The sequence below is a fragment of the Stenella coeruleoalba genome, assembly GCF_951394435.1.
Source record: "Stenella coeruleoalba genome assembly, chromosome: 8".
Lineage (NCBI taxonomy): Eukaryota > Metazoa > Chordata > Mammalia > Artiodactyla > Delphinidae > Stenella > Stenella coeruleoalba.
The window spans coordinates 82,421,062-82,447,111 of record NC_137154.1 but is presented as its reverse complement, the minus strand read 5'-3'; the positions used below and the strand labels follow the sequence as shown (position 1 = coordinate 82,447,111).

Here is a 26,050-nt window from a genome sequence, read left to right as displayed (position 1 = left end):
GGAGAGCTATACCATGTTCTTGGATTGGAAGAATCAATATTGTGAAAATGACTCTACTATCCAAAGCAATCTACAGATTCAATGCAATCCTTATCAAATTACCAATGGCATTTTTTACGGAACTAGAACAAATCATCTTAAAATTTGTATGGAGACACAAGAGACATCGAATAGCTAATACCGTCTTAAGGGAAAAAAACGGAGCTGGAGGAATCAGACTCCCTGACTTCAGATTATACTACAAACCTACAGTAATCAAGACAATATGGTAGTGGCACAAAAACAGAAACATAGATCAATGGAACAAGATAGAAAGCCCAGAGATAAACCCACACACCTATGGTCAACTAATCTACAACAAAGGAGGCAAGGATATACAATGGAGAAAAGACAGTCTCTTCAATAAGTGGTGTTGGGAAAACTAGACAGTTACATGTAAAAGAATGAAATTAGAACACTCCCTAACACCATACACAAAAATAAACTCAAAATGGATTCGAGACCTAAATGTAAGACCAGACACTATAAAACTCTTAGAGGAAAACATAGGAAGAATACTCTTTGACATAAATCACAGCAAGATCTTTTTTGATCCAACTCCTAGAGCAATGGAAATAAAAACAAAAATAAACAAATGGGACCTAATGAAATTTCAAAGCTTTTGCATAGCAAAGGAAACCATAAACAATACGAAAATACAACCCTCAGAAGGGGGGAAAATATTTGCAAATGAAGCAACGGACAAAGGATTAATCTCCAAAATGTATAAACAGCTCATGCAACTCAATATTAAAGAAACAAACAACCCAATTCAAAAATGGGCAGAAGACCTAAATAGACATTTCTCCAAAGAAGAGATACAGATGGCCAAAAAGCACATGAAAAGCTGCTCAACATCACTAATTATTAGAGAAATGCCAATCAAAACTACAATGAGGTATCACCTCACACCAGTTAGAATGGGCATCATCAGAAAATCTACAAACAACAGATGCTGGAGAGGGTGTGGAGGAAAGGGAACCCTCTTGCACTGTTGGTGGGAATGTAAATGGATACAGCCACTATGGAGAACAGTATGGAGGTTCCTTAAAAAACTATAAACAGAATTACCGTATGATCTAGCAATCCCACTACTGGACATATACCCAGATAAAAGCATAATTCAAAAAGACACATGCACCCCAATGTTCATTGCATCACTATTTACAATAGCCAGGTCATGGAAGCAACCTAAATGCCCAACGACAGACGAATGGATAAAGTTGTGGTACATATATACTATGGAATATTACTCAGCCATAAAAAGGAACAAAATTGAGTCATTTGTTGAGACGTGGATGGATCTAGAGACTGTTACACAGAGTGAAGTAAGTCAGAAAGAGAAAAACAAATATCATATATTAACGCATGTATGTGGAACCTAGAAAAATGGTACAGAGGAACCGGTTTGCAGGGCCGAAGTTGAGACACAGATGTAGAGAACAAATGTATGGACACCAAGGGGGGAAAACCGTGGTGGGGTGGGGATGGTGTTGTGCTGAATTGGGTGATTGGGATTGACATGTATACACTGATGTGTATAAAACTGATCACTAATAAGAAACTGCAGTATAAAAAAACAAACAAGAAAAACAACTAATACTAAACTTTCTTTGGGTTATTTGTATGGAAATATGTTAACATAAATGTTCCAGATATTACATGAAATTTCTAAAAATCTTATATGCTCTGGTATAATGTTATAAGTCATAATTCTAGTTATTACTTTAAAATGTGTATCTCAGAAATAAGAAAAAAAAAAAAGAAGACATACAGATGGCCAATAGGCACAGGAAAAGATACTCAATGTTGCTAATTATTACAGAAATGCAAATCAAGAGTACAATGAAGTACTACCTCACACCACTCAGAATGGCCAACATTGAAAAATCTACAAATAAAAAATGCTGGACAGGGTGTGGAGAAATGGGAACCCTCCTACACTGTTAATGAGAATGTAAATTGGTGCAGCCACTACAGAAAACAGTATGGAGGTTCCTCACAAAACTGAAAATAGAGTTGCCATATGATCCAGCAATCCCAGTCCTCAGCATGTATCTGGACAAAACTGTAATTTGAAATGATACATGCACCCCTATGTTCATAGCAGCACTATTTACAATAGCGAAGACACGGAAGCAACCTAACTGTCCATTGACAGATGAATGGATAAAGAAGATGTAGTATATTTAAACAGTAGAATACTACTTAGCCATAAAAGAATGAAATAAAGCCATTTGCAGCAACATGGATACACCCAGAAATTATCATACTAAGTGAAGCAAGTCAAAATGAGAATGACAAACACCATATGATATCACTTATATGTGGAATCTAAAATATGACACAAATGAACTTATTTATGAAACAGAAAGAGACTCATAGACATGGAGAACAGATTTGTCATTGCAAGGGGGGAGGGGGTATTGGGGAGGGATAGATGGGGAATTTGGGATTAGCAGATCCAAACTATTATATATAGAATGGATAAACAACAAGGTCCTACTGTACAGCACAGGGACCTATATTCAATATCCTATAATAAACCATAATGGAAAATAATATGAAAAAGAAAAAGAAAGAAAACTATGGGGAACAAAATAAATCAAGGACATTCATAAAACAAATATTTCAATTATTTTCTGATTGCTTACAATATGCCAAGCATTACCATAGACACTATATATATAAACTGAAATAGCCCTTGTCCTAATCACTAAAAAGTTCAACTTCTAAAGGGTAAGAGAAATAAGCAAACCAACAATTAGAAGTGCTGATGGATTTTCACTAAAGCCAAAAAGATGTTCATAGATCACTGATTCAGGAGATTTACCCTATTCGTACAATCTAACATTTCTAACAAATAAGCTAAGTAACGAAAGAACAGTGTTCAATGTTCTATGAGTGGGATTTTCTTTTCTCTGAAAAGGCAAAATTTCTATCAGAAGTATTTCAGGATTTTCCTCTAAAATATCAGCACATTTCTTTGTTGTAGTAAACAACTTTGTACTTTCATTTTTTAACAAACTACTTTGAAAGGTAGATAAACCAAGGCATTGACCCTGATAGAATAAATGACTTTAATGGCATTCTTTGAATTCTCTGAAAGAGAATTCTTTCAGAATTGTTGGCAAAGGTTTTTTTTACATATATGCCTAGTAAAGCTTTAACTAAATGTGCAAGTGCCCTATCTCTGCAGAGAAGAATGAAATTTTCTTTTCTGGTCAAAGAATCCTTAGGAAATAAGAACCTGCTGTATAGCACAGGGAACTCTACTCAGTATTCTGTAATGGCCTATATGGGAAAAGAATCTAAAAAAAAAGAGTGGTTATATGTATATGTATAACTGATTCACACTGCTGTATACCTGAAACTAACACAACACTGTAAATCAACTATACTCCAAATAAATAAATAAATAAATAAATAATACTTGTAACCAAATAAATAAATAAAAAGTGACAACCTACAGGTATAGTTTCAGAAATTGCAGAAAGATCCCCTTCCCTGGCCACCCTGTATAGCTGTCTCTCCCACGTTACATCCACACACCACCATCCCCAAAAGAAAAACACTGCTGATACCTGAAATTCCTATAATTATCACTCCATTCGTTTGTATGAATTTAATAGGTGCTTTTTCACAGTTAAACTGTGCACATCCTAGGGGTGGGGGAATTGGAGGAAGGTGGTCAAAATGTACAAACTTCCAGTTACAAGACAAATAAGTACTAGACAGGTAATGCACAACATGATGCTATAGTTAACATGCTGTATGATATACGGGAAAACTGTTAAGAAAGTAGATCCTAAGAGTTCTCATCACAATGATTTTTTCTTTTCTTTTTATTATATCTATATGAGATGATGGATGTTAACTAAACCTGTTGTGATAATCATTTCACAACATATGTAAATCAAATCATCATGCTCTACACTGTAAGCAGTGATGTATGTCAATTATTTCTCAATAAAACTAGGAAAAAATGTTTAAAAAAAAAGAATCCATAGAATAAAAACCTTTCTATTTGAAGCTTCAAAGGGCTATACAGTTTCCAAAAGAGACTCACAAATAGAAATTCTACTTTGAATACAACTTTGAGTTCTACTTCCCTGAGTTATGAGATACAATGCTCAAAAGCTAGGAGGAGCTGAAAAACATAAAGAAATCAGTAATGGTATAGAGATATATGCTCAAGGGATGAGATATAGTCTGTCAGTACTCTACAATATCCTTAGAACAGCAGAAGAAATGTTATTTAATAGAAGATCTGCTTCAATTTTTTCAGATGAACTGCTTTCAATTTCAAGAATCCCCTGAAATTCAGCCACAGTTTTAGAACCCTCTCATATAAAGTGACAAGTATCAAAAAAGAGATAGGTATAACAAGAATACAAATATACATAATTTGAAAAGACAAATTCCGCAGAGAATATTTTAAAAGGCTTTAAGTTTCAAAAGAGAAAAAGGTTACAACTGTTCAAAAGGATGAGAAAAAAGACTTCAAAATGGACTAAAGACAAAATGAAAAGTGGATAGCCTCAAGAGGGTGATATCCGGCACAGATAATTAATAGCATACGTAAATGTCAAAGAAACATGTAGGTTACGTATAAAAAAGCTTTGGAGGTAAGGCTGGAAAACGGGTTATACTTTGGAAGGATATACTGCAGGAAGATCTAGTACTTTATATAGTTAGCACTAAGAAACCACATAAAAGTTTCAGAGTACAAAAGTATTATGACCACAAAGACACTTGAAAAAATAAATCTGGCAAAAGTGTACACAGTATAAGTAGTTTTAGCTATACTCTTTTAGTCCCTACTTTTTAATCCTACTTATAGTTTCCCATTCTCAATTCCTTAATCTGTACAAGAAACTCCAAATTATCCACTTTTAAAAAACATGACTAGCACAACTTAGTAAAAACAGCCTATTTCATAGACATATTCTCTGTACTATTATCTAAGTCATTAATAAGTGAAGCTTGAAAAAATTCTATGAAACCTGATTTCATAGATTCTCACCTCTTCTCACACTACCATTAAATTACATAAATTAATCTTTGAGAATAGTCCTTTAAAATCAGTTATAAACCACTCTATAAACCTCTCAACACTGTAATGCAACCAAACCAATCCTTTGCCTTTTTCTATCCATTTACTCCTGTGGTAATTTCATGCAGTATTGTGAATTTAAACACCATTTATATGTTAATAATGCCCCAATTTCTATTTCCAGTTCAGGTTTCTCTCAACTCCCAACTATATCCATCTGCCTACTTGATAGCTCTACTTGTTTCACATCTAAAAGACATCCAAGCTCAGTATACCCAAAACAGAACTTCCAATCTTTGCTCCAAACCTACTCTTTCTCCCACATCTCAAATAATGGCCATTCTAGTCTTCCAGCTGCTCAGGCAAAAATCTCTGGAGTCTACTTTTCCTCTTCTCTTTAATTCATATTCCCCTCCCATCTAAACCATCATAAAAATCCTGTCCGCTCTCCTTCAAAATATACACAGAAAACATTTATGCATATAAAAACTTTAATCACTTCTAATCATCTCTTCAGCTACTATCTTGGTCAAGTCCACTATCGTTTCTTGTATGTATCATGGCAAAAGCTTAACTAGACCCTATGTCTGACCTTATTCTCCCCCAATCTACTCTTAACAAAGAAGCCAGGATGGTCCTGTCAAAATACATTTTCTGCTCAAAAATCTTAAATAGCTTTACCTCTCACCCAGAATAAAAACTTATTGGGTTTGTCAAAAAGTTCATTAGGATTTTTCCATAAGATGGTATGAAAACCCAAGCAAACTTCTTGGCCAACTCAATACTTCCTTACTATGACTTTTAAGCATAACATGATCTGGCCTCCCACAATCTCTCTAATCTGGATCTTCTACTTTCCTCTCTTTCATTCATTCCACTCCAACAACACTGGTCTCCTTGCTGTTCTTCCTACACATTGGACACATGTCCAGTCTTTGGAACTTTAAATTCTCTGTTCCTTATGTCCACAGTGCTCTTCACTCAGATCCACAAAGATCACTGTTTAACTTCCTTCAAGTCCTTGTATCAATGTCACTTTTTCAATGAGAATTAGCCTGTGCATCCCAAGACATACACATACACATAAACATACAGCATACCTGGCACTCAAGATCCCTACCACCCTGCCTAAGATATATAACTTTTTTTTTATTTTTACAATTTATTACCTCTCTCTTAGTACCCAAATAGAATTCCATGCAGACAGGTGTTTTTATCTGTTTTACTGACCAACAGATAGGTGAATGAATCCTAGAACAAAATATTTTACATGAAATGGATACCAAATTCAAGTCTCTCATTCTGGAGGAGGAGATAATGACCTTGACTTGTGCAAGGTCAGTCAGTAAATGGCAGAGCCCAGAAAAAAACCAGGTCTCCTTGGCCCTAGGCCTAGCTGTAGGCCTAGGCTTTTTTCCACCAGGATACAATGGTGGAACATGAGAGAATACATACGCAAATAAATTTTAAAAACAAGCAAACAAGCATAAAAACATACAAGCACACCGACACAGATATAGACACATTTAACATTAAAATATTACCACTGCCAAGTAGAAGTATTATATAAGGTAACTGGCTACCTATAAACAAACTTTTATTACTTACCTCTACCCCAGATTTTTTTGATGATATCTGTGTTATGCTGTCTTCAAATTTATTTGCCTTGTCAAGTTGGGCTTTAAGTTGTTCAGCTAATTCCTTCAAATAGAAAGACAAGAAAAACAGGTGTGATAACATAGTTTCTTCATTTGTAGAATATTTCAAATTCACTTAACAACAGGGAAAACAGCATAGCAAACATCCAAGTAGCTCTCACCTAAATCTAGTTACCAACTCACAGCCTAGTATGTTACTTTTTAAAGAACTCTTCTGGGTAACAAAATTCTCAAATACCTGTAGAAATTGTTTATGCTTTGAAGGTAAATAATTACAAGGACATATATTTTAGGGAAGATAGGGAAATGAAAGAAATACATAACCTTAAGAATGGCATTTTTATAATTCCTTAGATATTATAAACTTCCAATACTCAGAATTTCAGTTATTTGTAAAAAGAAAGCCATCGCAAGATTTAAAATATTACCTTCTTTATTGTTAAGGAATTTAGATTAAAATTCTGAATGTATTTCATTTTAACCCTAGGAAATCTATAAAAATTTATATTACAAAACTGACATATAAAGCAATAAATCACAATGAAATAAATAAACAGAATTATATGACAAGCAAAGACAGCATTCTCCACTGCAGTAGTTCCATGAACACAGAACACTTCTTTTAACATGTTAACCTCTTAACTTGGTGATCTCTCTTTCACTATTTTAACTAATTTCATTGTGCTTTCAAAATTCATATGTTATTTTCTTGCTGTTGTTGGTGGTGGTCTGTCTTGCTTACTAATTTCTGGGTTGAGCTTAAGTTCAGTGTTACCAGATTGCAGCAAATATGACTTTTATTACAGATATAAACTAATAAAAACAGAAGTTATCATGTTTGGCTACTTTTTGTTCTACTAAAGAGTGTCATACGGATGGTACACCAAAACAGAACACTACTTAAGATCACTTATATTTGGATTTGAGATGCGTACATACATATGACCACGAGGGAATCAATTTTGTCAAGACATGGAAAGCTGCCTTTGTTATTCTGCCATGTCCAATGTAACAGTATTTGTATAATATAAATGTGACAATATAATAAATAGATAGGTGCCACTCTTACCAAATAATTCTGATTTCTATTCAATTGTGAGTTAAGTAAGTTTCAAATCACAACATTATTATGGGAATAAAGTGAGCTAATCTACACAGAGCATTTAACACATTGTCAGGCACAAATATATTGCCTTAAGATTTGAAAAAATGAGTTAACCATCCTTTTTATTAGCTCATTTTTGAAGTTCCTAAGTAAGGGAATTTAAGAAAGTAATACACATTCTTAACAAAATATGACTAAAAAAGGGAAAGAAGACAGTGACATCTTTATCTCCCTCAAATACGCTCAATAAGTTATAAATACAATAATAAAGCAAATATCCAAGTTAAAAAGAAAATTAAAAAGCATTTAGTTCCCTAGAATCTTAAATTTCAGAAATTTGACAAATTACATAACTTACTTAGAAGTAGACAGCACTGTTCTTAGAAGTGTTCAAGAATTTCTTCAAAGAATCAATAAGCAGCAGTTATTTTCAAAGAGTGCTACATCCACATAGCTAAGGAACTTCCAAAATTACTTGTAAGAAGTTAAATATTTAGCAAATATTCTCCAAAAGAACAACATACAAGTCTTACCATATTTCCCATCATCTCTGCCTTGATAATCTTGGCTCCCAACTTGTTCTTCTCATCAACACTCAAGATGTGGATAGAGTCATCCACTGGACTACTCCTGTTTGAACAGGACAGATTAAGAGCATATGAAATACAGGTACATATTAACAAGAAGTAAGTTGTTGCAAGTAACATCACCAATATTCAAATGTTACTTTAATTGACCTTAACAAAGCATTCAGCACAAATAGATCATGATTCTAGTATATTAAATAAATAAATAAATAACCCTCAGTGCTCCACCATAAATCAGTACTTAAAGATTCTATGTTACAATGTCATGATGGCCTATGGCAGTTATAATATCTGACCAAAGATCCAGTAGCAATGAGAAAAATAATATGTCAGCTATTCTTCATTACTTAATATTCCCATACTCATTCTAAAAAAGAAATAAACAAACAAAAAATTAAAACTCTAGAATCAGGCCATAACTCTACACAGCTAGGGAAACTCTTCTCATTCAATGTGATAAATTACTGATAATCTAAGAAACTATAATCAGGAAATTACATTTAACTGCATTTAAAGAATAAAAACAGTGACCATGTGCTCTTGCAAAGTCAACCCAGAATTAGACAACATAAACTAATTTACAACTAATATCACGTGTGAAACCTATACTATGGAAGCCTCACAAGAGAAAAGAGAAATTTCCAGCCAAGGTCAGATTCCTGGCATATACAAAGTTGTCCCAACTTACTGCCTTAAGAAAGATTTGAGACTACAGTGCAGGGAGGGTGAACCCAGGGAGAGCATGAAGGACTCCTTAATGCGAGAGACATAGCTAAGAGTCCAAGGCAGCTAGAGAGGGGAGAGCTACACAGTGAAAGGATCCCAGAGAAGTGCAGAGAGTTCCCGTTGAGTATTCAGCAAGACACTACCTGGAGTCAGGGAAAGAACTATCCCAAAGGGTTAAAGGAAGAGATATTCAGCATTCCTGGTAATAGTGCCTGGTCCTACAAGTCAGACTAGGAAAATTCATAATTCTGAAAGCACTGGGTAGAATATTAAAGGTCTTGTTTCATTAGTGGGAAATAAGTCCTAGACTAAATGTTGCTCTCAGCCCACCTAACAAATATTAAAAGCAGGAGTCAAAAGGACCAAACAGTCTCCAATTAAGTTAACTGGGTCCCAAAATAAAGCTCAAGAATACTTACAGCAATGCAAAAATATCCAGCACTCACAAAGTAAAATTCATAATATCTAGTATCCAATTAAAGATTATCAGACATGCAAAGATGTAGAAAAGTAAAACACATAATTAGGAGAAAAAGCTATCAATCAAACCAAGAACTGACACAGATGTAAGAAACAGCATACAAGGGCATTAAAAGTTATTATTATAAATTTATTCCATATGTTCAAAAAGTTAGAGACAACTAAGATATAAAATAGGTAAGAATTTAGTTTCTACAAGTGAAAATTACAATGTCTGAGATAAAAAAAATACACTGAAAAGGATTAATGTAAGATTAGACTGCAAAAGAAAAAATCAGTTAACTTGAAGCATTAGAAACTATGCAAAATGAAACACACAGAGAAAAAGAATTTTAAAAATGGAAAAGAACAACCGAGAGCTATGGGACAACCTTAAATACCCTACTATTCATGCTATTGGAGTCCCTGAAAGAAATGAGAGACAGAAGAAACAAAGGCCAAATTTTACCAAATATGTTGAAAACTAAAAAACTTTCATATCCAAGAAGCTCACAGAATCCCAAGTACAAAAACAAGACAGGGCTTCCCTGGTGGCGCAGTGGTTGAGAGTCCGCCTGCCGATGCAGGGGACACGGGTTCGTGCCCTGGTCCGGGAAGATCCCACATGCCACGGAGTGGCTGGGCCCGTGAACCATGGCCACTGAGCCTGTGTGTCTGGAGCCTGTGCTCCGCAATGAGAGAGGCCACAACAGTGAGAGGCCCGCGTACCGCAAAAACAAACAAACAAACCAAAAAAAAAAAAAACAAGACAAATAAAAAAACTACCTGAAAAGAAACCACAGCAAGGCACTTCATAATCAAATTGCTCAAAACTAGTGATAAAGAGAACATTTCAGAGCAGCCATAGGAGGAAAAAAAAGACAGTTATGCACATAGAAACAAAGGAAAGTATGACAGCAGATTGCTCATCAGAAAAAATGTAAGCAAGAAAAGAGTAGCAATATCTTTAAAGTACTTTAAAATGCCAACCTAGAATTCTATATCAAGTGAAAATATCTTTAAAAGAAAAGTGAAATGAAGAGTTTTTCAAACATACAAAGCTGAAAGAATATTAAAGAAAAGCCTTCAGGCAGAAAAAAAAGTATACCAGACTGAAACATGGATAAACCCAAAGGAAGGAAGAGCAACAGAAATGATGACTACAAGGGTAAATATTTAATACTTAAATATTTAAAAGGTCACAGACCCAAGAAATGGCCAAGTGCTACGTACAGTTGCCAAATAAAACACATGACACGCAGTTAAATTTGAATTTCAGGTAAAAAAAAAATATATTTTTTTAGTTTAAGTATGTCCAAACATTTTTATTTGCTAAATCTGGCAACCCCAGTTACATAGCACTGTGCAAGTCACAATCTCAGTTGCCTCGGTCTCTGCATCTGGAAAATGCCCAGGTCAGTCTATAATTTCTCATAGTTATAAAATCAGTTCTATGATTTTTTCCTAGTTCTAAAATTCATTGGTTCTAAAGCTCCCTAAAATTCTGGCATTTTATAAAGAATTCAACATATACCCAGGATAATGTTCAGACAAATTAACAGCTTCTAACAATCCTTCACTGAATCTTTCCACTCCCTGAAAACAGGCATTCTTCAAGGTCCCACACTTGGTTTCTCACTTTATATCACTCTACATGCTCAGGAATTCTTTTTTGTTTACATATATGTGGAATATTCCTAGACTGTCCTTTCCCTCTCCAGCCAATCATGGAATTCATGGAAAGCCTCAAAACATCTGTAACATCAAAATTAACACAGCTAACAAAGAATACTGTCTTCAGACCAAAACATAAAGCTTTCAATGAGTTCCTGTATTACAGTATATCTATCAGAAGCTTACAACATATAAACATGAAGCAATTATAGAACCAGAAGGAATATTAACAATGTAAGATTGCTTACATATTCTGCTTAGCTGCAGTCACAGAAGTAAAAACCTACAGATCACCCAAATGTTAAGCCAACCCTAATGATATCAGGAAATAAGAGCCTCATCCCACTGGCAACTGGTGACTGGAAACAGTCTACCTTCCAGACTACCTGGAGTGAAGCCCGGACAATTATATATGTATACAGCCTTAGACATTCTCTAATCCCTACCATGTTTATCCGGTCAATACAACTGGATTTCTCCTTTCGCTTCCTGGGAACAAAGCCCTGACGTGAACCAGAGCCCATGTGACTGGGCCTCCCATCATTCAGTCCAGATTTTGCCAGCTTCCCTGCCTCCCTCCTACTGAAAGCTACACACTGTGCTCTATAATCCACAGCTTCAGATGGAGTCACTAACAAAAGTGATTTACCAGACTCATGACCCCAAACCACAATGCTTATACCTACTACTGCCACCAATGAATTCTATTATTTCCTAAAACCTCTTCCTTCAGTGTCCCATTCATTTGGTGGTATTTTAAAACATATTTTAATGATCATTCAAGTATAAGTTAGTTATTATCCTTTGGATACTCATTTTCTGTTTATGGCTATTTCAAATAGTGCCAGCCCTATGGCTAAAGCAAGTTTTCCTAGGTTTGATCCCATTCAACCTGGGTTTCCTGATCGACTGACTCAGCCCTATATATAAGTGCTACAGGTACAAGAATAATAAAACCAATAAGTGCTGCCGATTTTCCTAATCATTATGGGTACAACCACTATCCTATCTATATTTTGCTTTCAGAACTCTAACATTAGGGGACTTCCCTGATGGTCCAGTGGGTAAGACTCTGTGCTCCCACTGCAGGGGATCTGGGTTCGATCCCTGGTCAGGGAACTAGATCCTGCATGCATGCCTCAACTAAGGAGTCCTTATGCCGCAACTAAAGATCCCACATGTCACAACTAAGACCCAGCGCAGCCTAAATAATTTTTTTTAAAGATATGTGTATAAAAAAAAAACCTCTAACATTAGCTTTAAAACCTGACAACTATCAAAGTGGATTTCTTTCTCTGCAAAACCACCACCAAAATTCATGCTTCCCTCTGCAGGATATTTCACATATCTTTTCCACTTTATATTTGGGCTATGGCAGCATATTTTCCTTCAGTCTCCCAGACCTCCAGTAGGCATGCAATATTTACAATTATGATTATACTTTAAAATGCAGCAATTTCCTTTGGAAGTAATATGGCAGTACTAACAAAATCTACCAAAATATTTCTTGTGGCATATCCATTTAAAAGAATTACTAAACTCATTTAGTTTTTTAGATTGCAAAAAAGCAATAAATTTTGAGGGACTATATAGCTACTGAATTCATCTTCCAGCTCTTTTTGTTAAATATACTGTGAAATGAAATACAATTCACAAAACGGAACTACTGAATTGTTAAAAGTACATATCCTATCTCTTCCATTGAATTTAAGAAATAGAAAATCATAACTCATATCTAATTAGTAACTGATGCTCTAAAAATACAGTTCAGTTCCCTGAATCCTCTGGACCTTAATATTCATTTATCAGTTTAAAAAATAAATGAAAAAATACCCAGCAAGCGAAGACTTTGTATCCTGTAGGTGTTCTTTTTTCAGAGAGTCCTCTCTCAAGCTTTCACCCTGTGATTTTTCTCTCACGTCTTCTGAAACTTGTCCACGGTCAACACTGTGACTGGTTTCTAATGGTTTTCGATTTGAATGTTTCCTGTCTCCTTCTCTCTCATCAGATCGACTCCACCATGATAAACTTTCCTCACTGTTCTCTGTGGATTTTTGAAAACCACAATGTACAGAATCCTGAGAGACCAGTGCTGAAGATGAACTAGATGGTTCAAAATTTCTGTCCTTGCTATGAAATGACAGTTCTGCATCAGAGGGTCTTAAGAATTTAGGTCTCAAATTTATATGAGAAGAAAACTCTTGATTTTGTTTTGGACTCAATTCTCTTCTACATGCTTCTAAAGACCCAGATCTACTATCTTTTTCATCACCACTAAACTTATCTTTATTGATATTCTTTGCAATATCTGTTGTATTATATCTATCTCTTGAACTTTTATTATATTTTACCAAGTCTGATTTTCTACTTTCCTGACTACTTTGTGCTCTCTCTGAGTATGCTGGTTTCCTCCACCGTTCTCGTCTGCAGTCTTCTTTCATAAACGCAGTTTTCTCAGCTTCTTTTAATTTCAACTGGAAGATTTCCATTGACTAGAAAGGAGGAAAAATTAAACAAGATATTTAAAATTAAAAATGGCTCAATGACTTGTACCCCACATGCCACTGTGTCACGATACACTGTCATGTAGCACAACGAAAGAAAAACTCAACAAAGGGTAATAAAAGACCCATACAGTCATCCTACCTGACATGGCCTGAAATATGTCCCCCCCAAATTTATATGTTGAACCCCTAATCCCTAGTACCTCAGAATATGACCACATTTGTAGACAGGATCTTTAAAGCAGTGATTAAGTTAAAATGAGGTCATTGGGTTAGGCCCTAATCCAGTATGACTGATGTCCTTGTAAGAAGAAGAAATTTGGACACACAAAGAGACATGAGGAATGTGCACACACAGAGAAAAGTTCATGTGAGGACAGAGCAAGAAGGCAGTCATTTATGAATCAAGAAGAGAAGCCTCAGATGAAACCAAACCCTCTAACATCTTGATCTTGGACTTCCATTCTCCTGAGCTGTAAGAAAAATTTCTGTTGTTTAAGCCACCCAGCCTGTGGAGCTGTGTTTTGGCAGCCCTAGCAAGGAAACACACTACCATAAAATGAACACTTAAAAAATATGAATAACCAATGAAAAATTACCAAATAATGAAAAAATCCTGGGAGCTCAAAAGGAGCCCTTTGACCAAATGACCAGCACTAAAACAAAATGTAATTCAGAAAACAATAAAAACATAATTAAAAAATAATAATAATTCCTATGGGGCTTCCCTGATGGCACAGTGGTTGAGAGTCCGCCTGTCGATGCAGGGGACACGGGTTCGTGCCCCGGTCCAGGAAGATCCCACATGCCGCGAAGTGGCTGGGCCCGTGAGCCATGGCCGCTGAGCATGCACGTCCGGAGCCTATGCTCCGCAACGGGAGAGGCCACAACAGTGAGAGGCCCGTGTACCGCAAAAAATAATAATAATAATAATTCCTACAGTCAGTGACAGTCAAGACGTTACTAAAATACTAAAACAAAATAGATTCTCATAAAAAAGAGCCATTCAAGAATAATAAAGACTTATAATTAAACTATGTTCAAAACTATGCATGTAGTGAGTAGAAGAATAGAAAGTGTTGAATCCAAATTTGTGAATTCAACACTAGCCTGGGAATTTGCTATACTTAGGAAAAAATGGTAAATTGATTTAAGTTACAGGGAGAAGACACATGAACAATTAATTCTACAGAATCTAATATGCATATGCTAGTACTTTCAGAAAGAAAAAAGCAAAGATAATAGGAGCATTAACAAAAAAAAGAGAGAAAATTTCCTCAGCTAACTTTCTAGATCCAAAGGGCTCACCCAACAGCCTTAAGGGAGGAGAGAAAGTGAAGCATACAAAGACTCATACATAAAAAATCCTAATTCCTGAGTCTCAAAATTCATTCAGAAAAAAAATTCTTCACAAAGATTGGATCAGGGGAGAAGGGAGTGTGAGCATGTAAACAAACGTGAGTTAGGTAAATAACACATTGCCTACAAAGGAAAGAAAGACTGCTATCAACTATTTGCTTACAATACTAAATGCTAGAAGATAATGGAATAAAGATCAAATTTTGATAAAAAATTATAAGGCAATAGTAATTCTATATACAGAATTCAATTCAGTCAAATTATCCTTCCTTGACATGGACAAAAGAAAGTCATTTTCCAAAATGAAAGGAATCAAAAAGTAAATCACTTACTAATTCTGGGGGGAAAATTACTCAGGATCATTAAGCCAAACCATAAATGAATTAGGGCAAAGATCTCTGAAAAAAGGAATGCATGCTATAAACCAAATAGCAATAGTCTAAATAATTGTTCTTGTAGTTGTGAAGAATATAACTGTCAAGAATCACATGCATATTTTTTAAATTTATAGTAAACTAATTAAAATTTCAAATTATTTCAATAAAATATGTGAGTTGAGATGGAAAGTTGTCATCTTAGTCTAGGCAGAGATAATCCATTATATTTCATTTTTTCAAATTATTTTAAAAATTCAGGTTTAACATGTTTCTTAAATTTAATGACAACATCAACAGAGTGAAACTGATGGCAGTGGGGGGGAATATTTTCATAATTTAAGCATTGCCTCATAGGCAACTTCTTTTTTTCTTGGTGATACATAAATTAACGATGTATCTACAATTAGTGGCTTCTTAGATTAAATAAAATATGGTAATAATAAAAACCAAAACAGCAGTTACCACAATTTACCCAATGCTTATTTTACTACATCTTTTGTATCATTTAAGTGGGCTCTACAAACAATGCCTAGGTTCAAATTTACTCATGAGCTACGTAATCTTGTTTATTTAAACTCTGTCTGCTTCAGTTTCCTCATTTACCAAACAAGAAAATAGTACAATTATGGGTATTAAATAAGTTTAATTATACATGAAGTATTTTAACAGTACCTGGCAGATAAAAAGCATTCAAATTATTATTAATGTTCACAACAATTCTATGATATTGATACTAATAGCTGTGTTTTTAAAATGAAAAATAAAAATGAAGCTAAGGTCACATAGCAAGAGTAACAAACACTGTATTGAAATTCAGGACTATTTGACTACAAAGCCAATGTTTTTAACTACTATGTCAAAATGCCTCACTCTGTGATTCTTAACTGTTCTAGAGCATTAAGAAATTACATAAGGGACTTCCCTGGTGGTCCAGTGGTTAAGACTTCACCTTCCAATGCAAGGGGTAAGGGTTCAATCCCTGGTTGGGGAGCTAGGATCCCACATGCCTCACGGCCAAAAAACCAAAACATAAAACAGAAGTAATACTGTAACAAATTCAATAAAGACTTTAAAAATGGTCCACATCAAAAAAAAATCTAAAAAACGAAGGTTTAAAAATAAAGAACTTATATAAAAGTCCACAATTCAAAACATAAACTCATAATAACCCCTAAAAAAACATAAGAAGGAAACTAAAGGCCATGTTATGTATAAATAAAGATATAAATTCAAAATAAAATATTAACAAATTTAATGTAGTGGTATATTAAAGGAAATGCCATAATCAAATAGGATTCAAAGAATGCAAGAATGGTCCAATGTTAGGAAATGTATTCAGGCAATTCATCTCATTAACAAAAGAAAAAAAAATCACAGTTATATCAAAGGATACCAAAAAAGTTATTTCATAAAATTTAGATACCCATTCCTAATTTAAAAGCAAAAGCAAATTAACAAAAAAACACTTTTGAATAAACTTTGAATGCAAAGATACTTTCTAAAGATGACAATCTTCATCTTAAATGCGAGAAGTTATCACTTAAACACAGAAAGAAAAGTGTTATTAATCAAAGTTCTGAAATTCTACTTCAAGAATACAAGAAAGTTGAAATATTGTAATACCGAGTAGCAAAAGCAAAAGTAATCACCATTTGCATATAACTATATTCCCATATAACCCAATTAAAAAAAAAACCCTATAGATTTAATGACAAGAGTTAAAAAAAAATGGGCAGACTAGCACCAGGCAAGTCAGAAAACATAAGAGAACAAAGATTCAGCATACAATTGAAAAAAATAAAAATATCTTAGGATACATGCATTAACAACTGAATGGAGAAATGTACTGAAGAGCATAAATAGAAATCTGAATTGACTGTGGTGACCTAAATGGGAAAGAAATCCGAAAAAGAGGGGATATATGTATAGGTATAGCTGATACACTTTGCTGTACAGTAGAATCTAATGCAACACTGTAAAACAACCCTACTCCAATAAAAATTTTAAAAAATTTTGAATTGAGAAATAATCAGTATTTTAGGATGAGATTACTCAACATTACAAAGCTATTAATTGTCTTTGATTTATCTATACATTTAATTAAATTTAAATCAAAATTCCAAAATGAGTTGTAAATTTATAATGTATTTTGGAAAACTGTTTCTTTTGAGCTTGAACTTGACAAAATTGATTCTAAATTTAACAACAAAAAAAAGCACACATAAGAATGTAAAGTTACTTTTTAGTGACTAATAAAAGGAGACTTACCCTGTCACATAGTAGGTGTTCACTAATTATTTGCTATCTGCATGAGTTACTGAAAACTACAGTAATTAAAATAGTATGATACTAATTCCAGGAAACAACAAAAAAATCAATAAAATAGATTTGAGAGTAAAGAAATAGACTGATTTTATAAAAAATGATGTAATATATAATAAATGTATCATTTCTAATTAGTGGGAAAAAATAATTCATTCAATATATTATAAATGACTATCTAAAGACTTAAGGAAAGTTAAATGCTTACTTTAAACTATACACAAATATGTATTTCAAAAATATTAAAGCTATCCATAAAAATAAAACTGAACAAGTTCTCAAAGGACATATAGGTGTGCATTTTTATGATCTTGGGGGTGGAGAAGGCCTGTCAATGAATTATACCAATAACATTAAGTCATAAAAGAAAAACCTGATAGGTTTTGTTCGTAAAAATATTTAAAATATATTCATAGCAAATATAAACAAAGTAAAAAATGAACATGAAACTAACAGGAAGAAATTTGAACAGACTTATTAAAAGGTCTTAAATTAATATCCCCAAATGGGTAAATACCATCAATAATCAATCAAATGGCCAAAAAAATATGAAAAAATATCCCACTTTGCTAGTAAACAAATGTATAAAAATAAAAGCAAAGAAAAAGTCTGCTTACCAATCACAGTAGCACAAAGTATAAAGAATGATAGTACTACTATTGAAAACCATGTAACAAAAGTCATTTTACTGACAGTATAATTTCTTCAATATTTCTGTACAGAAATTTTGCAATACATATCTCATTTTAAGTGTCTATATCCTCTAAATTGACAATTTCCCTTTTAGCAATTCATGTAAGAAAATAACCAGGTAAGTATGAAAAATGCATTGGAAAAGATGATCAGCACAGTGTTGTTTAACAGCGGAGAAAATAAAAATATATAAATGTCCCTCCACTGACAATTAAATAAATAATGGTAAAATCATATAAATATATATATGTAAATATTAAGAGGTCATTAAAATATATACATTTACTGGCAACCAACTATGTCTGTTTGTGTAAGTGAAAGAATCAGGATGTATTCTATGAGCCTGTTTTTTTTGGGGGTTTTTTTTGTTTTTTTTTTTGTTTTTTTTTGCGGTACGCGGGCCTCTCACTGTTGTGGCCTCTCCTGTTGCGGAGCACAGGCTCCGGACGCGCAGGCCCAGCGGCCATGGCTCACGAGCCCAGCCGCTCCGCGGCATGTGGGATCCTCCCAGACCGGGACACGAACCCGTGTCCCCTGCATTGGCAGGTGGACTCTCAACCACTGCGCCACCAGGGAAGCCCGAGCCTACTTTTATGAAACTGTTTATTTTAAAAGTATATAATAACCAGAAAAAAATCTAAAAAAAAATCAAAATATTAACAAAGATTCTCTTAAAACAAAGGATAATTTTTCTCTCTCACTTTCTTTGTTTGCCTACTCCTTCCTAAGCCTTCTTTCTTCTGAAATTAAAAAAGAAAAACAGGATATCAATAGCTACTGAAACAGAAAGATTATTCACCCATGGTAAATGGGGGAGCTGGTTCTAAAATATACTGCTGCATGATTCCATTGTTTTGTACATACACATACACACACACACACACACACACACACACACACACTTGGTAATCATGTCATGATGTATGTAAGTGAAATCATTATGCTGCATATCTTAAGCTTATATAGTGCTGTTATGTCAAGTATATGTCAAGTATGTCAAGTATATTTCATAAAACTGGAAGAAAAAATAAATATCACTTTTTAAAAGCACACTCTCTAAACAACAACAAAAAAACTGTTACAATCTGAAACTCCGGAATACAACAAAAACTCTGAAATAAAATAAAATCTCTGATATATACAAAATTTTTAACAGTGGTTATGTCCAGAGGTATACTATGGAGGCTTTCCTATATTATTTAAATTTCCTCACAAGAAGAAAACGTTGCTTTTACATTAAACACATGCATACTTAAATTTTACATACTTAAGTTTTATATTCATTGAGTTTTATATTCAAATATGCTACATAGGTTTACATAAAAATGAAAAGGAAAAAATGGCTATAGCAATATACACATTTGAAATTTAGTATCAAGTCAATTCAAAAGTGTTTCCTGGCACAAAACACTGACAAAGTTAATTTCTCATATAACTCTGAAAATAATATGTAGCTCCTTAATACTTACCCCATATCTTTCAGCTACAATGTCTTCTAAATTTCTATTTTGTTTCTCAGCTTGTTCCTTCATTCTTTGGTAAGACTTCCTTAGCCAGCTTAAACCACCATCTTCTACTACTGAAATTAAATTCCAATATTAAATGTCAGTTATACTTTTCACATGGTTATGACAGAATACTTATTGCTACTACAATGATTTCTAACTATAAAATTACATATTATTCCTTGAATATATAAAAATCATAAATACATTTAAAATTCAACATATACTTGAGTGCCTATATATGCAAGGTGCAGTTCTACAATTATGAGAAAGGAAAAAATAAAACTACCCTCAAAAACACTGCCATCTAAGAGAATGAGGATAAAAAGACATAAATAATTATAACAAAGATAATATTTGATAAATATTATAAACAGCTAAAAAGTTATATAAAAATGAAAAAAAAGGAACGATTGCCTCTAAATGTGAGGTCAGGGAAAATTTCACAAACCAGGCTGAAAAAATGAGTTGGATTTCTATAATAAAAGATAAGAGTAGGAAGGGCATTCCTAGAAATAAATAAGGAATAAAGGTACACACATGGGGTAGAAAAGCTGTTTCAGATACAACACAAAGAACAAATAAGGAGCTGAGAGCAGTCAAGAGGGTGGAATAGGAGGACCTGGGGTTCACTTCTCCCCACAAGTACATCGAGAATATATCTACAAGTGGAACAATTTGCATAGAGCACCTGCTGAACACTAGCACAGGATCCTGGACACCTAAAAGGACAAGAGAAGATCCCTGTGTAACCAGGTAGGATGAAGGACAGAAAGGGAAGAAAAGGAAAAGAGGAAACGGGATGGAATCCACACTCCTGGGGAGGAGCTGAAGGAGAGGAGAGATTACCAAACCCAGGGAGGCCCCCTTACCAGTGGCAAAATATGCTGAAAGGGGTGGATTCGGGGGCTATTGTAAGAAAGGACAGTGGCTGATCTGTGGCAGTCAGAAGAAAACAAGACTTCCATGGACAGTCTGTACCACAGCCCTGCACACCTCAGCCTGAGATGGGTGTCTGCCAACGTGGGCAGGGGCTGGGTGCTGACACGAGATGTTAGGAGAGCAGACCCAGGGAGAGGACTGCTGTTGGCAGTCCTGTACGGCCTGAAGGGACGGGAGTGAGGAGCTCTGCAGCTGGGAATGCTCCTGGAAGAAGTAGGACTGCCTTAGAAGCAAGGTGCCATTGTTGAGTGGCACACAAGGGGCGGGGCCCCCATCGCAGCCTCTCTCCCCACATGCCAGCCCTGGCCTCCATGGCCACTGGGAGGGATTCCCAACAGAGTGCCCACGCCCCAGTCATTGCAACCTTGTCCCCCTCACACCTGAGCAAGTGCACATGCCCCAGTCATAGGCACCTTATTCCCTCCTGCCTGAGCAAGCATGCATGCCCCAATCGATCACCACCTGTGGCCAATCCCACCTAAGCGAGTAAGAGTCTCCCACTCAGTTGCTGCCTTTGCCCCCACTCGCCTGGGTGGAGAGCAGATGCTTGAGGTTAGCCCACACACCGAGATGGGACCGAAACCAAAACTGAGCCCCCATGGCTGTACGACTAAGGAAGAGGAATTAAAATCTCTCCGTGCAGCTGCACAAGCCACAGATTTAACCCCCATGATCAGCCTGGTATATCCAACACCTGCAGAACAACTGAAGAGATGAGTGCTTCCAGAACTGAGATGGGTCTAGCTTTGGCAGCTGTGGACTTTGGGAACATGTGCACATGGGAGTTGGGGCAGGTCAGAATCTGTGTTGCAACCACACTGCCCACAGCAGGTCCAGAAACTTACCTGAAAGGTCTTTGAGGGCCTCCTGGGGAGGTGGAGGTTGGAAATGGCTCACCATGGGGGCAAAGACACAGATAGCAGAGCCCCCAGGGATTATTTTGTTGTTTTGTTTTGCTGTTTTAATTCATTTAAAATTTTTATTTTTTAATTTTTTATTGGTCTATTGGGTTTTTTTGTTTGTTTTGTCATTTTTGTTTCTTTTTGTCTTCTTTTTTTTCTTTTCTGTTTTGGAGCTTTTTTTCTCTTTTTCTGTTTGTTTCACTTTGTTTTCTTGTCATTTTTGTGTGTTTATTTTTTGTAGTCTTTGCTTTTTGTGTTGTTTTTCTTTTGTTTTTGTTAGTTATGTTTCTATTGTTTGTTTTCATTTTGAGGTATTTTTGTTTGGTTGGTGGTTGTCTACTTTATTATTTGTGGGGTTTTTTGGGATCTTTTTGGTTTTGTTTGCTTCTTTTTAGTTTTCTGTTTCTCTTGGTTTTTGTCTCTTTTCTGGGTTTTTTTGTTGTTTTTTGTTTGTTTGTTTTTGGCCACACCACGTGGCTTGCAAGTTCTTCCTTGGTTCCCCAGCCAGGGGTTGAAACTGAGCCCTGTGGTGGAAGCATGAAGTCCTGGCCACTGGACCTCCAGAGAATTCCTGGCCCCAGAGAATATTAATCAGTGTGAGCTCTCCCAGAGGTTCTCATCTCAGCAGCAAGACCTGGCTCCCCACAACAGCCTGCAAGCTTCAGTGCTGGATGTCTCAGGCCAAACTACCAGCAAGACAGGAACACAACCCCAACCATCAAGCAGACAGGCTGCCAAAAGTCATCCTATGCTCGAGACACCCAAAATACAGCTCTTGCCACAGCCCTGCCCACCCAGCTCCAACCACCAGAGCACAGGCATCAGTCCCTCCAACCAGGAAGCCTACACAAGCCCCTGGACCAACATCACTCACAAGGGGGCAGACACCAGAAGCAAGAGGAACTACGACCCTGCAGCCTGCGGAAAGGTGACAATGAACATAGTAAGTTACACAAAATGAAAGAACAGAGGAATATGCTGCAGACAAAGGTGCAAGATAGAAACATACAAGATCAAATAAATGAAAAGGAACTAGGCGATCTACCCAAAAATAATTCAGAGTAATGATAGTAAAGATGATGCAAGATATCAGAAACAGAATAGAGGCACGGATCGAAAATATACAAGAAATGATTAACAAAAAACTAGAGGAACCTAAGAACAAACAGTGATGAACAATAAAGAAATGAAACTACCCTAGAAGGAATCAGTAGCAGAATAATTGAAGTAGAAGAACAGGTAAGTGAGCTGTAAGACAGAATGGGGGAAATCACTGCAGTGGAACAGAATAAAACAAGAAATCAGGACAGTCTCAGAGACCTCTGGGACAACATTAAAGGAACCAATATTCGAATTATAGGGGTCCCAGAAAAAGAAGAGAAAGAGAAAGAGTCAGAAAATATTTGAAGGGATTGTAGTTGAAAAGTTCCCTAACATGGGAAAGGAAATAGTTGCCCAAGTCTAGGAAACACAGAGAGTCCCATACAGGATAAACCCAAGGAGAAACATGTTGAGACACATATGAATCAAACTAACAAAAATTAAATACAAAGAAAAAATATTAAAAGCAACAAGGGAAAAGCAACAAATAACATACAAGGAATCCGCATAAGGTTATCAGCTGATATCTCAGCAGAAACTCTGCAAGCCAGAACGGAGTGGCAGGATAAATTTAAAGTAATAAAAGGGAAAAACCTACAACCAAGATTAATCTACCCAGCAAGGCTCCCATTCAGAATCAGCTGAGAAATCAAAAGCATTACAGACAAACAAAAGCTAAGAGGAAATTCAGCACCACCAAAATAGCTTTACAACAAATGCTAAATGAACTTCTCTAGGCAAGAAACACAGAGAAGAAAAAGACTTACAAAAACAAACTGAAAACAATTAAGAAAATAACAATAGCAACATACATATCAATAATTACCTTAAATGCAAATACATCAAATCCTCCAGCCAAAGGTACAGACTGGCTGAATGGATACAAAAACAAGACATGTATATATACTGTCTACAAGAGACCCACTTCAGCTCTAGGGACACATACAGACTGAAAGTGAGGGAATGGAAAAAATATATTCCATGCAAATGGAAATGAAGAGAAGGAGAGAGTAGCAATTCTCATCTCACACAAAATAAACTTTAAAATACAGACTGTTACAAGAGACAAGGAAGAACACTGGATAACGATCAAAGGATCAGTCCATGAAGAAGACATAACAATTGTAAATATATGCACCCTATATAGGAGCACCTCAACATAAGGCAAATGCTAACAGCCATAAAAGGGGAAATTGACAGTAACACAATAATAGTGGAGGATATCAAGATCCCGCTGAAACCAATGGATACATCATCCAGACAGAAAGTTAAGGAAAACACAAGCCTTAAATGACACATTAGACCAGACACACTTAATTGATATTTATAGGACATTATATCCAAAAGCAGCAGAAAACATTTTCTTCTCAAGTGGACATGGAACATTCTTCACAATAGGTCACATCTTGGGTCACAAATCAAGCCTTGAAAATTTTAAGAAAACTGAAATCATATCAAGCATCTTTTCTGACCACAACGCTATGAGATTAGAAATCAATTACAGGAAAAAAAAAACTGTAAAAAACACAAACACATGGAAGCTAAACAATATGTTATTAAATAATCAATGGATCACTGAAGAAATCAAAGAGGAAATCAAAAAATACCTAGAGACAAAGGACACCAAATACACGACACTGCAAAATGTATGGGACACAGCAAAAGCAGTTCTAAAAGGGAAGTTTATAGCAATACAAGCTTACCTCGAAAAACAAGAAAAATCTCAAGTAAACAACCTATCCTTACATCTAAAGCAACTACAGAAAGAAAAACAAACAAAACCCAAAGTTAGTAGAAGGACAGAAATCATAAAGATCAGAGAAGAATAAATGAAATAGACACAAAGAAAACAATAGTAAAGATCAATAAAACTAAAAGCTGGTTCTTTGAGAAGATAAACAAAATTGATAAACCTTCAGCCAGGCTCATCAAGAAAAAAAGGGAGAGGATTCAAATCAATAAAATTATAAATTAAAAAAACAGAAGTTACAATGGACACCACAGAAATAGAAAGGATCATAAGAAATTAGTACAGGCAACTCTACATCAATAAAATGAACAATGCAGAAGAAATGGACAAATTTGTAGAAAGACAGAAGCTTACAAGACTGAACCATGAAGAAATAGAAAATATGAACAAACCAATCACAAACACTGAAATTGAAACTGTGATTACAAATCTTCCAACAAAAGTCCAGGACCAGATGGTTTCACAGGCAAATTCTATCCAACATTTAGAGAAGAGATAACACCTACCATTCTGAAACTCTTCCCAAAAATTGCAGAGAAAGGAGCACTCCCAAACTCATTCTATGAGGCTACCATCACCCTGATACCAAAACCAGACAAAGATACCACAAAAAAAGAAAATTCATAGGTCAATATCACTAATGAACATAGACACAAAAATCCTCAACAAAATACTAGCAAATTGAATCCAACAGCACATTAAAAGGATAATACACTCTGATCAAGTGGGATTTATCCTAGGGTTGCAAGGATTCTTCAATATACACAAATCAAACAACGTGATACACCACATTAACAAACTAAAGAATAAAATCCATATGATCAGCTCAATAGATGCAGAAAAAACTATAACAAAGTTCAACACCCATTTATGACAAAAAAAAAAAAAAAAACTCCAGAAAGTGGGCTTAGAGGGAACTTATCTCAACATAAAAGAGACCATATACAACAAAAGCTACAGCTAACAATTAATCAATGGTGAAAAGCTGAAAGCATTTCCTCTAAGATCAGGAACAAAGCAAGGATGACCACTCCTGCTAATACAACTCAACATAGTTTTGGAAGTCCTAGACACAGCAATCAGAGAAGAAAAATAAATAAAAGGACTCCAAATTGGAAAAGAAGAAGTAAAACTGTCACTGTTTGCAGATGACATGACACTATGCATAGAAAATCCTAAAGATGCTATGAGAAAACTACTAGCACTCATAAATGAATCTGGTACAGTTGCTGTATACAAAATTAATACATAGAAATCTCTTGCATTCTTACACACTAACAACAAAAAATCA

At 35.2% G+C, this 26,050-nt stretch overlaps 1 protein-coding gene across 2 annotated transcripts in view; it reads right to left on the bottom strand.

Annotated features, from left to right (window-relative positions):
- The window catches only part of CWF19L2 (CWF19 like cell cycle control factor 2), a 194,148-nt gene that overhangs the window by 107,914 nt on the left and 60,184 nt on the right, over nucleotides 1-26,050 (bottom strand). For both annotated transcript variants that reach the window (XM_079929782.1, XM_079929783.1), the window contains exons 7-10: nucleotides 20,029-20,138; nucleotides 13,138-13,796; nucleotides 8,392-8,488; nucleotides 6,704-6,796 (exon numbers count right to left, since the gene is read on the bottom strand). In XM_079929782.1, the coding sequence (XP_079785908.1) occupies nucleotides 6,704-6,796; nucleotides 8,392-8,488; nucleotides 13,138-13,796; nucleotides 20,029-20,138 (959 nt within the window). The remainder of the gene's footprint in view (nucleotides 1-6,703; nucleotides 6,797-8,391; nucleotides 8,489-13,137; nucleotides 13,797-20,028; nucleotides 20,139-26,050) is intronic.